At 50.6% G+C, this 12,911-nt stretch overlaps 2 protein-coding genes across 2 annotated transcripts in view; one reads left to right on the top strand and one right to left on the bottom strand.

The window, feature by feature from the left end:
- The window catches only part of LOC309547923 (uncharacterized protein), a gene marked incomplete at its 3' end in the record, with an annotated part of 77,601 nt that extends 75,380 nt beyond the window's left edge, over positions 1-2,221 (top strand). Inside the window, exon 5 of the mRNA XM_082247921.1 lies at positions 1,721-2,221. Coding sequence (XP_082104047.1) covers positions 1,721-2,221 — 501 coding nt within the window. The remainder of the gene's footprint in view (positions 1-1,720) is intronic.
- Positions 1-12,911, bottom strand: part of MIX23 (mitochondrial matrix import factor 23) — a 487,847-nt gene that overhangs the window by 207,597 nt on the left and 267,339 nt on the right. The gene's annotated exons all lie outside the window — the stretch shown is intronic.

The raw sequence follows: 12,911 nt of genomic DNA, 5'->3' as shown, positions 1-12,911 counted from the left end.
GAACATTACACACTCCTGACCCCTGCACTCCATGCGTTACCCACTCGTGAACTATGTACATTACACATTTTAGAAAAAAAGCTATTCAGTCGTAGAGAGTGCATGAGGACTCGAGGGCATACATTGCGATTAGAGAAGAAGCGTTTTAACCTCAGGCAACGCAGGGGGTTCTTTACTGTTAGGGCTACAGGATTGTGGAATTCTCTACCACAAGAGGTGGTTTCTGCGGGAAGTATGGTGGCTTTCAAAAGACTCTTAGACTTACATCTCAAGGATAAGAACATTCAGGGCTATGTGAGATGATTACGGCCACACACACCTACAAAGGTTGAACTGGATGGACTATTGTCTTTATTCAACCTCACCTACTATGTAACTATGTAACACTCCTAACCCCTGTATTCTATGCATTACCCACTCGTAAACTATGTACATTACACACTCCTGATCCCTGCACTCTATGCATTACCCTCTCCTGAACCCTGAACTTTATACATTACCCTGAAACTATGTACATTACCCACTTCTGAACCCTCCAAACTGTGCAGTACATACTCATGATCCATGTACCCTGTACATAACCCACTCCTTTCCTATGAACTCCTAGCAACCAATCAGTCAATCACCTGCTTGTTAACCTCGGGCAGTTCCTGCACTCCATCCAGAACTGTCTAGCCTCCCGCTGTTGGCTCTGTAAGGATAACAGAGGTTTCTAAATGGTGGTACCGCGGCGGTCCAAATGGGCCAGTGACGCAGTCCGCATTTGGACCGCGGTCTGCCATTTAGCGATGCCTGTTTTTTGAGGTACATTTAAAAAGCAGTTATGTGGCCATTTTATTATATAAATAAATGAGGTTGTAAAGTCGCATGACCACTCTACTTCAACCAGAGCTCTCTCTCTCTGAGGACTCTGAAGTATTGCAGAGTGGAAAAGCACAGCCTGCAATTTATAAATGGCCTACAGTGTTGAATATTACTTTGTCTAAAGTGCTTACAACATGCAAAAGGGCTACAAGGAGAAGGTGTCATGTCGTACACCTATAAAATATATGGAGGGTGACAGTATAACAATGTCTGACTGGTGCTACTATAGCCACGTGTGGCATCCATTTGGCACCATGGTCGACAGCTGTGTGACTTTGGTGCAGCTGTAATATTATACTGCCAAACCCATGTGTTTCTAAAACTCTATAAACACATTGTTTACACAGCGAGTTTGGAGGGGGACCCTCCTCAAAAATTTGCTTGGACCCCCATGATGCTAATGACAGACTCCTTAATAAAATACACCATTCTGAATTAGTGATTTTATGATGAGGATCCCATTTAGAGCCAATAATACAGAAAATGTCCTGCCCATTATATCTTCCCGTATTGGTGCCCCATGGCTATTTACTGCAAGCTCTTAAACCATTTACGCCCCCCATCTGGGGGTCATCTGCTGTGTGTGGGGGGAGGACAACATCCCTACTTATACACAAACCCCTTTCAGAGGAGTAATATTTGTGTAGAAAGTCAAGTAAAACAATTATATGGAGGTGATCAGGGATGATGAGGACCTCCAAGATGTCTTGGAGAGCCACCAACTTGGCTGAAAACAGAGTCACATGCCAAGAGACAGTCCGTGAATGGATGAGGTGTCACTGTTATAAACTGGTTTGCTCTTTGTGGATATTCTGTGCTGTCATCTGACCTGTTATCTTGGGTTTTATATTCTTAGAGATATTTCAAGAAGAGAAAGAAGGGGAAAGTGATCCCAGAAACAATTCCTCTAAATGGCATAGAGCATGGAGCCGTGCCCACTACGAGGGATAAAACCAAGCCCACGCTTGAGAATGGGTCTGTGCCCACTATGGAGAATGGGTCTGTGCCCACTATGGAGAATGGGTCTGTGCCTACTATGGAGAATGGGGCTGTGCCTACTATGAGGGATAAAGCCAAGCTCACTCTGGAGAATTTGGCTGTGCACACTATGGAGAATGGGCCTGTGCCTACTATGGAGAATGGGTCTATGCCCACTATGGAGAATGGGGCTGTACCTACTATGAGGGATAAAGCCAAGCTCACTCTGGAGAATGAGGCTGTGCCCACTATGGAGAATGGAGCTGTGCCCACTATGGAGAATGGGGCTGTGGAGAATGGGCCTGTGCCTACTATGGGGAATGGAGTTCTGGAGAATGGAGCTGTGCCTACTATGAAGAATGGGCCTGTGCCCATTTAGAATATAACCTGTAGCCAAGCCAGTACTGAAAGAAATGAGATCATGTAGAGTGTACAGAGTGAAAATGGGAGATACTTTGAAGTAGTTTTAAGGCTGATCTCCAGGCAAACACTTGAACATACAGTTGAAATAAAATAGGTGAAATGTCTTATCTGCCAAAACATGTATAATACTACTCAGGCCGGCCTTGAGAGACTTTGTTGCAGGACAGCATAGTCAAGCTGGTGACCTCACTTTTTTTATTCAACTGACCCAACCTCAGCCTGCAGATTGGACAATGAAGGAGAATTTCTACCGGTGAGGTCACCTCTACACTCCCATGCTCCCAGTCTTACATTGACAGCAATGTGATAAATACCTGATTGGTTCCTATTGATGCTCAAACCTTCTGTACATAGAACTATTCTGGTTTTATGAAGGAAAATTTTATGGAGAATAACGAAGTCCTTCAATTTTCCATATTTTATGTTACAAAAAAATGGAGAACAGATATGAAATTGAACAAAAGGGACCTACAGTACTCAGAAAAGTGCAATCAATTTGTTACCGGCACATGGAATGAAAATTGCCAACCAAATTTCAGAGTGCAGCAATGTAAATATGTCAAATGATCAGAGAGATTGTGTATGTATGTATGTATGTATGTATGTGTGTGTATTTATGTGTGTGTATGTTATAGTTTTGTACCCTGTTACAATGTGAGAAAATGGTTAAGTGTCACAGAGGGTTCTCATGTAGGCAGGTTGAGGGACTCCAGGTTGCTTGTGTCATACAAAGGAAACTGGATTTCTCTGTCGCTCATTGACAGACGTAGTCCTCCTTGATTAATATCAACTCGGGTTATACTGCCCTCTACAGGAGTAGGACTAGACAGGAAAGAAAACGTTCTGGCCACACCCTAGGGGCAGTCCCAGAGGGTATATCCTCTCACTTCCTGCTACAGCAAATCAGTTTTTTTCTGTCTAGTTAGGAGTAAGGACCTAGATTCCTTGCTAGGATCTTCGGTCCTGGCAGGATTTTTTTAGAAATACTTTTTTTAGACAGCTTTTTTTCTCCAGTGTTCCTGTGAGATCTTCAAGTAAGTACGCTGAAACTGGGCGACGGGCTGGATGTTGAGATCCAGTGGTCACCCCAGTTCAGCCTACGAGCGCGTGCAGGCCATAGCTCCGCGCTGGGTCGGCCGCGACATAGTCCCACTGGACGGGGACTGACCCTGCGAGTTAAACGTCTCGCCTGGACGCCAATGACCAACAGAGTCACGGCGTCCGTATTGGTTGACAGCCCCCCACCCCGGTGGAGAGGGGTTCTGTCAGGAGTTGGCGCCCGCCTGGTTCCGGTATGGTGAGTAGAATGTTCCCCCTCTCCCCCTGTCGGGTTTGTTGGTGGACGCGGGCCCCTCTCTGGGATGGTCGGACACTCAGTTTCTGGGTCCCCCCTCTATCCTATAACAGGTCACAGATCCCCCAATTTGAGTGTGATTTTTGTGAATAGAAACCAGGAGGCTTGGTTTGGGAGCTGACTATCTAAAGTCACTATATGACTGTAAGGGTGACTGAAGTCAGTGGCAGACTACTAAAAGGCATTACTATTGAGGTATAGAGGTATCCCACCTGTCTAGTGTGTACACAGGCCGATGCCTATGCCTGAGTTACTGCAGCCACAGATCGCCATCCCTCCAGAAAGCCGGTCACTTCCACAGGCCGCACAGCCTCCCGCAGGCCGAGGACACCTCCCGCAGGCCGAGGCACTTCCGCAGGCCGCACAGGCCGAATGCACACATCCCGCAGGCTGCTGCTAACTTGCAAGCCGCCGCTATCCTACACAGGCCGCCGCCATTTTCCTGCAGATCGCACAAGGCCGCCATATTGGCGTAGCCCGTGTCTCCAGCATGGGGGCGGCCATGTTTGAGGTGACCAAACACCTCGTGGAGTAATTGGGAGGCGCCGGAAGGCGTGTAAAGGGGCGGAGCCGCCTCCTTGGCCCAGGGAAAGCAAGCCAAAGACTTCCTGTCTGTAACAGACAGTGCTGGAAGCAGGTTGATAAGAAACTTCTGTGCATCAGGTGAGCCTTGGGGTCTCTCTCTCTCTCTCTCTCTCTCTCTCTCTCTTTCTGTGGGGTCCAAGCAGGTAGACTGAGGGGCGCTACTGCGCTGGGGGACTAAGTTAAAAAAAAAAAAAAAAAAGATTTTTTTCTTGCAATTCATTTTTTTCTGTTTGCTGGCAAGTGTCTTGTTACATGAACCCTGCCACACATGTATCCCCACCTGATCCCCTCAGGGTGGCCGCAGGACCCTCCAGTACCCCACTTGTGATGATGCATTATCAGCAGTTTTGGAGTCTTTGGTATCCCGGGTGGAGGAAGCCTGTCAGGGACGGGGGTCAAGAAGAGCGACCCCCGCCTACCCCTATGTCATCTGATACCTCAGGTACAGATTCTGAGCTGGTCATTGCAGTCCCTTTTCTGGGGTTGTTGTCTCAGGTACGGTCTCCTCAGACAGTAAGGAGGACGCTTCTGCCTCCGCCATAGCACAAGAAGCGTTGGTGGAAGCACTAGTTGTGTCTATCCGGGAAACCTTAAATCTTGAGGTTACACCGGCAGAGGTAGCTGAGACTCATATTCCTTTTTTGGTACTAGCAAGCCTACCAAAAATGGTGAAGGATTTCCCTTGCCCAAATAGGGTCATCCGTAAATGAGCTCTGCTATTTCCAAACGCATGGCTAGGCGCTATCATTTTGAGGAATCCCTCATTACAAAGATGGACGGTACCACCAATAGTGGACTCACCGATTTCCAGACAAAATAAAGCCACTGTTATCCCGTTGGATTGACAGAATGGGCCCCACCCATCTCTAGGGTGGGGGGCTTTCCAGAATCCCGGATAAAGGGGTTCACAAGGTCATATGGTCGGGATACAAGATCGAGTTTCAATCACTTCCACCGGTGCGATTCTTCCCTTCCAATAGTCGACATCCCCGGGTCGCTTAAAAGCTTTGCGGGGGACAGCTTGATACAACAAGCAGTGGTAGTTCCCATTCCTTGGAGGAGTTCTAGTCGAACTTGTTCACAATGCCCAGGAAAAAGGGCTAGGTGCGTCCAATTCTGGTCTTGGAAGAGATGGAGTCCATCCATACAGTGGTGGCCTCCCTGCATCAGGGGGATTTCCTGGCGTCCATAGACATTTAGGATGCCTATCCTTATATCCCCATCTTTGCAGGACATCAGCGTTTTCGTTGCTTTTCCCAAAGATCATCCCTGGTTCCCACCAGGAGACTGAACTATCTGGGCCTAATTTTGGATACATCCTTGGCAAGAGTGTTTCTCCATGCGGAGAAACTCCAGAAGATTCAGTCAATGATTCGGATGTTGCTGTCTGTCAACTGGCTGGGATTGATGTCGCCTCCTTAGAGGCAGTACCGTTTGCCCAGTCTCATACCCGAATTCTCCAAAGAGGAGATTCTTCTCATATGGAATCGGAATTCCGATTCCCTGGACAATCGGATCTGATTGAGTGAGCGGACCAGGGAGGCTCTGGTCTGGTGGCTTCGGTCTCCGATGCTCAGCCAGGGGAAGTCAATTCTTCTGATAAATTCCAGGTTACCGATAAATGTGTTGGTACTGAGAGCGATCAGACTTTGTCTGATTTACTGGACCGAGCAGCTCCAGGGCAGCCAGATTCGGATCCAATCGGACTATGCCACGGTCATGACTTAGGTCGATCACCAAGGGGCACCAAGAGTGCCCTGGCGGCCATAGAAGTGGCCAACATTCTTATTGGGGGAACAGTTGTTCCAGTTCTCTCCGCAATATTTATCACGGGGGTGGACAGGCAGATTATTTCAGCCGTCAGATTCTGGATCAAGAGGAATAGTCTCTTCATCCAGAGGTATTTCACCAGCTGTCCCTTCATTGGGGCACCCCGGATATGGATCTGTTGGTAGGTTGGCTCAACAGGGCTCGCACCCGCGATCCTCTAGCGGACGCAGCAGACGCGCTGAACGGCCTGTAAAGGCAGTATCGGCTACTATATGTCTTCCCCCCTCTCAAATTGCTGCTGAGATTTCTCCACAGGATAGAGGTGGAGGGAACTCCAGTTATCCTGGAAATTCCGAGCTGGCCTCGTCAAGCCGGGTACGCCGACTTGGGCAGGCTAGTCGCAGACGCTCCTTGGAGACTTCCTCTCAGGGAGGATCTGCGGTCTCAAGGACCGATCTTCCATCGTGCTTTACAGTCGCTGGTTTTAATGGCCTGGCTATTGAGACCCAGGTACTGAAGGACAGAGGGTTGTCAGCTTCAGTTATTCCTACTCTAATTAAAGCAAGGAAAGCGACTTCCAGCAAAGTCTATTATCGCACATGGAAGACTTATATCGCGTGGTGTGAATCTTTGGAATTTCCCTCACGTACCTATTCGGTGACCCGAATCTTGGCTTTTCTGCAAAAGGGGGTTGAGCAGAAACTATCCTTGAGCACTATCAAGGGTCAGGTTTCAGCATTAGCAATCTTCTTTCAGAAGCCTTGGGCTACTCATTCCTTGGTGTCCAGGGGGTGCGGGACTTGGCTCCGCCAGTGCGCGCGCCCTTACCGCCCTGGCATCTTAATTTGGTGTTTGTCGGTTCTTCAGAAACCTCCCTTTGAAAATATCAGGGAGATTCCCTTGCTTACATTATCCCAGAAGGTGGCCTTCTTGGTGGCTATCACTTCTGCACGCAGGGTGTCAGAACTGGCTGCATTATCAGGCCATTCCCCATATCTAGTGGTTCATAGGGATAAGGTAGTTCTTCATCCAAAGCCATCCTTTCTTCCTAAGGTGGTTTCAGATTTTCATCTGAATGAAGATATTGTGCTACCTTCCTTGTGTCCTAAGTCCAATCATCCTCAGGAATATGCGTTGCATTCCTTGGATGTGGTTCGGCAATCAGGGCATACCTGAAGACTACGGAATCTTTCCGTGAGACGGATTCACTTTTTGTGATCACGGATGGCCCCAGAAAGGGGTTGCCTGCATCTGCCGTGACTATCTCCAAATGGATTAGACAGACGGTGGTACAGGCTTATTCTATTAAGGGTCGGAATCCTCCGTTCCCTGTTAAGGCGCACTCCACTCGAGCGCTCAGTACTTCCTGGGCCTACCGCCATCAGGCGTCAGTGGTCCAGGTGTGCAAGGCGGCTACCTGGTCGTCGGTTCATACCTTTACAAAATTTTATAAAGTTGATGTGATGGCATCGGCGGATGCCTCATTTGGCCGCAAGGATTTGCAGGCCGCAATTTGAGGAGACCGGTGGTCTACCTCGAGGGTTTTTTTCCGTTGGAATTTCAGTTGAGTCTCATCGTGTGATTGATGAGCCTTTAAAACTTCTAGTTGGCACCGGTTGGGCCTTCTAGATTGGATTTTGATTTCCATTTTCCCACCCCTCATTTGTGGCACTGCTTTGGGACGTCCCGAGTTGATATTAATCAAGGCGGACTACGTCTGTCAATGAGCGACAGAGAAAAATGGATTTTTGTAAACTCTTACCGTAAAATCCTTTTCTCTTAAGCTCATTGACAGACGTAGTACCCGCCCCTCTGTTTTTGAGTTGGGTTGGGTTAAATTCTCTAAACACTGCTTTGTGACATAACTGGGACTGCCCCTAGGGTGTGGCCAGAACATTTTCTTTCCTGTCTAGTCCTACTCCTGTAGAGGGCAGTATAACCCGAGTTGATATTAATCAAGGAGGACTACGTCTGTCAATGAGCTTAAGAGAAAAGGATTTTACGGTAAGATTTTACAAAAATCAATTTTTTTCATTTTCCCAAAGCTTGGAAAAACCCAGTTTGGGTCCTGGAGTGCAGAGACTTCATAGAGATTTGGGAGAAATTAAGCCTCCAATCCTGGGTCCAGGTTTTGTGGATAGCCATCCAAATGTTCCGGGCTCCACCCCTCCCATGGAGTCTTTGTGGCTGCAAGTGGGCAGCCAGACCTGCATGTGTGCAGAACAGTGTGGGGTGGATTTACTAAAAGCATGTGCACTCTGAAAGTGCCATTACTCCAGGGCTTAGTAAATGAGGGGAAGCTCTGTTGACTTGTATTATCCAATCATGTGCAAGCAAAAATGCTGTGTTTTTTTTTTTTTTTTTTTTTTTTAATTTATATTTCTCTTACGTCCTCCGACAGTCGCCGCCTCTTCATATTCGTCACAATGGGGTATTAGACTTTGCTCCGAAGGAGTAGCTAGGCAACAGAATATGTTAACATCAAAGCTTTTAACATATCCCACCCTCAAGGGGTGGTCCCCTCAGTCAATACCCTCCTACTTCCTGCAACCATATCTCAGTTTCAATGTCTAGCTTGTCAGGAGTAGCTGGTTCTCTCTGTGCTGGGGCTTTGTGCCCCAGCCTCTTTCTTCTTTTTTGATTTTTTGTTTGAGTTTTTTCTCTCTCTTTACTTAGCTGTTCTTTTTGTCAGCATTAGTTAGTTCTTCGGATGAAGAGGATCATGCGGGCTGGGTCTCGGGTCGTGGGTCAGTGGCTTCCCAGCCTGCCATCGAGCGTTCAGCCAGGTAACGCTCCTGGTACAGTGAACGACCCATCCCTGTTCGGTGCAGGGATGATTGGTGAGGTGGCTACCTCACTGGACGCTGTGCGGTTTCTTAACCCCAATGTTGTGCGTCTTGTATGCGACTCTCCCTGCCTCATGTGCAGCGGCTTGTTCGCCTGTGCGGGTCCCCCACACCATTAAGAGGTAAGTGTATCTATGTGGGGACCTGTCTGTCGGGAGGGGTGTCAGTCTGGGACTGTGTAACCTGCCTCTGTTCTCACTGTCTGTCTCCCTCTCACTCTGCTGCATGCTGCGGGCTGCAAGGGGGGGGGGGGGGAGCTGTGTGACACTGTCTGTGTCAGTCTGGTCAGTGTGAGAAGCTGTGTGCTGTGGGGCATGTTTTGTGGCATGTTGGGGCACTATACAGCGATCGCTGCGGCGATCTGCCATATTTTTTTATGTGGATGGTGTTTTTGTGCACTACTGTACTGTAGGAGCGGCGGTTTCGGCGCCAAACGGCGCCATTTTGCCTGCACTCGCTCCGGCCGCATGTTCTCCATGCTGGCGGCCATTTTCTTGTAGCCTCCCATAGGCTTTAATAGAGCGCCCTGGTTTCATCACTTCCTCTTCTCCTTGGTACACCGATCGAGGCAGCAGCAGCGGCAGGGGTCTCCTCCGGTTTTATCCTTCTGTTCTTGCTATATCCATTGCCTGTGTTCAGTTTATTGTTCCCTGTGGGGGTCTCATTGTGCTTGTGTGTGGTGCGGTGGGCTGCGCTCGCCGCGCTTGTTAAAGGGGCAGTTAACCCTTTATTTTCCGGCATAGTCTATTGGGGCAATGGATTCTCAGGAGGGCAAATTTCCTGCCACTTTGGTGGAAAGCCAGGGGACCGCTGTTTCTCCCCCAGGGGGGGATCTGGCCACTATTGTGGCTGGCCTTGCTGCTCAGGTGCAGATGCTGGTGGCTGCTCATTCTAACAAAAGACCCAGAGTGTCTATTTCCTCTGATTCTGAGGGTGAAGGTGATGGGGCTGTTAGGGCGGGGGTCTCCTTATCAGGGTCCCGCTCCTCCCTGGATCTCGTGGGGTCCGAGGTGGAGGCTGAGGTTGAGGGGGTTGATAATTCTCCCCCTGGCTCGCCTGAAGAGCTTGCAATCATGGATGAATTGATTGCTTCCATAAAACAAACGCTGCGTTTGCAGGATGAAGTGTGTCCCCCCGCTGCCCTGGCGGCTTATGGGACGCAGAGAAAACGCAGGACGCCGCAGGTTTTTCCCTGCAATGATGATTTTCAGCGCGCTGTTAAGGAACAATGGCGCAATTTACGCAAACCTTTTGCTGTACCAAGTAGGTTCAAGCTGCGTTATCCTTTTTCGCCTTCCACTGATGAACGGTGGTGTGTGCCACCCCCGGTGGACCACGCAATTGCGGTTTTGAACAAATCCACTGCGATTACTGCAGAGGATTCCCCGGTGTTCCGTGATGCCACGGATAGAAGACTGGAGTCTCTTGCCCGTCATACTTATTCTGTTACGGGTTCGATGCTTAAGGCTCTGTTTGCCTCTCTTATGGCGGCCCAGGCTGTCGCAAGTTGGACGCAGATGCTTAGGCGCGTCCTAGTGGCCGATTCGGCATCGCCGGCGACTCTGGATATGGTGGATCAAATCCACCAGGGTGTCATGTATCTGTGTGATGCGGACTTGGACTTAGTCCCGTTGGCTGCCCGTGTACACAGCGTGGCGGTGTTGTCTCGCCGCCTGGTTTGGTTGAAGTGTTGGTCGGTGGACCAATCTTCGCGAAAGACCTTGGCCAATCTGCCTTATGATGGGTCTCGCCTTTTTGGGGAGTCCTTGGATGCGTTGATTAAGGGGATCACCGGAGGTAAGAGCACTCTCTTGCCCCATTTCCCCAAGGCTAAGGGGGCTTCTGGGAAGAAACATGCCAATTTTCGGCCTCCTCAGGGGTCCTTTCGTGCCTTTCGGTCGCACTACAAGGGCAAACCGTTCAAGGGACAGGGCTCTCAAAAGAAGCCCTGGTCTGGCAAACAGAAGTCCGGCCAGTCCGGATCCGCTGCCCATAACAGTGCGGCCTGAAGGGGCGCCCTCACCCAGTTTTGGGGTGGGGGGACGCTTGCTTGGTTTTCTTCAACCCTGGTTGGCCCGCGTGCGGGACCGGTGGGTTCAGGAGATCGTTTGATCTGGTTACAAGATCGAGTTTCTCTCTCGGCCGGAGAGCAGATTTTTTCCCTCAAATCTTCAACTGTCTCCAGAGCGTTTACGGGACCTGCACCTAGCGGTGCGAGACCTGAAGGCTCAAGGAGTGGTGGTTCCGGTGCCTCATCGGGACAGATTTCGGGGGTTTTATTCCAATCTGTTCACCGTGCCCAGGAAGGAGGGCAAGGTTCGTCCAATTCTGGACTTGAAGGCTCTAAACCGCTCTGTGCGGGTTCGCAAGTTCCGCATGGAATCCCTGCGGTCGGTGGTGGCTGCCCTGGTTCCGGGGGAATTCATGGCCTCCATCGATTTGAAGGATGCGTATCTTCACATCCCGATTTTCGAGGGTCACCAGAGGTACCTTCGGTTCGCCATTGCGGAGGATCATTACCAGTTCGTGGCGTTACCTTTTGGTCTCGCCTCGGCTCCACGGGTTTTCACCAAGGTGCTTGCACCGGTTCTGGCATTGCTGAGGGCCCAGGGCATCTCTGTCCTGGGGTATCTGGACGACATCCTGGTTCAGTCTGCGACCTGCCAGGGTCTGGAAAGGGACCTGTCTGTCACGATGCAAACTCTGCAGGAGTTTGGTTGGACGATCAATTTTCCAAAGTCAACGCTGAGTCCGTCGGTCCGTCTTCCCTACCTGGGGATGATCCTGGACTCGGTCCAGGCGAAGGTCTTCCTGCCGGAAGACAAGCTCAGGACTCTTCAGGAGGAAGTCAGGTCCCTCAGGGACGTTCCGCACTCGTCGCTACGGACGTGCATGCGATGTCTGGGTTTGATGGTCTCGGCTTTCGAGGCGATTCCCTTCGCCCAGTTTCACACGCGGGGTCTCCAATCGGAGATCCTGTCCAGGTGGGAAGGGGCGACCGCAATCTCTGGATCTTCAAATCTCGTTGGGCCATCGTACCAGAAGGGACCTTCTGTGGTGGCTCCAGTCCCCGATGGTGTCGGGGGGGAAGTCTTTTCGTCCTGTCTCATGGACGGTGATCACCACGGATGCCAGCTTGTTGGGCTGGGGTGGTGTTCTGGGCGTTCTGTCCGCCCAGGGAACCTGGTCGGAGGGGGAGTCCTCCCTTCCGATCAACATTCTGGAGTTGCGTGCGATAAAACTCTGCCTTCATCATTGGACGGACCAGCTGCAGGGCTGTCCGGTTTGGGTGCAGACGGACAATGCCACGGCGGTGGCCTACATCAACCACCAGGGGGGCACCAGGAGTGCCCAAGCGGCCCGAGAGGTGGCCGACATTCTGTCTTGGGCCGAGACTCATGTCCCGGCAATAACGGCGGTTCACATTTCAGGGGTGGAGAACTGGCAGGCGGACTATCTGAGTCGCCAGACCCTGGATCAGGGGGAATGGTCTCTACACCCGGATGTCTTCCAGATGTTGTGCGCGAAGTGGGGTCTTCCGGATGTGGACCTGTTCGCGTCTCGTCTCAACAACAAGGTGAGAAGGTTCGTGGCAAGGACGCGCGACCTTCGGGCAGACGCGTTGGTGGCCCCGTGGCATCAGTACAAGCTGATGTATGCGTTTCCACCGATTCAGTTGCTGTCCAGGTTCCTTCGCAGGTTACACTCGGAACGCAGCACGGTGATTCTTGTGGCGCCGGATTGGTCTCGCCGGTCCTGGTACGCAGACCTCGTAAATCTGGCGGTCGACGCCCCGTGGCGTCTACCTCTTCGAGACGATCTCCTGTCTCAAGGGCCGATATGCCATCCTGCTTTACAGTCGCTGGCTTTGACGGCCTGGCTGTTGAGATCGAGGTTCTGAAGGAGAGGGGTCTCTCCCCTGAGGTCGTTCATACCTTGGTCAACGCGAGGAAGTCTTCCTCGGGGAAGGTTTACTACCGTACTTGGAAGGCCTATTTTGCCTGGTGTGAGTCAAGGGGGTTTTCGCCCCGCACGTACTCGGTTACTCGAGTATTGTCCTTCCTTCAGACGGGTGTCGATCAGCGTTTGGC

Source organism: Pelophylax lessonae (assembly GCF_965119305.1).
Source record: "Pelophylax lessonae genome assembly, chromosome: 2".
In the NCBI taxonomy this organism is placed as follows: Eukaryota; Metazoa; Chordata; class Amphibia; order Anura; family Ranidae; genus Pelophylax; species Pelophylax lessonae.
The sequence above is the reverse complement of the archived record's forward strand: the minus strand, read 5'-3'. Positions and strand labels throughout refer to the sequence as shown.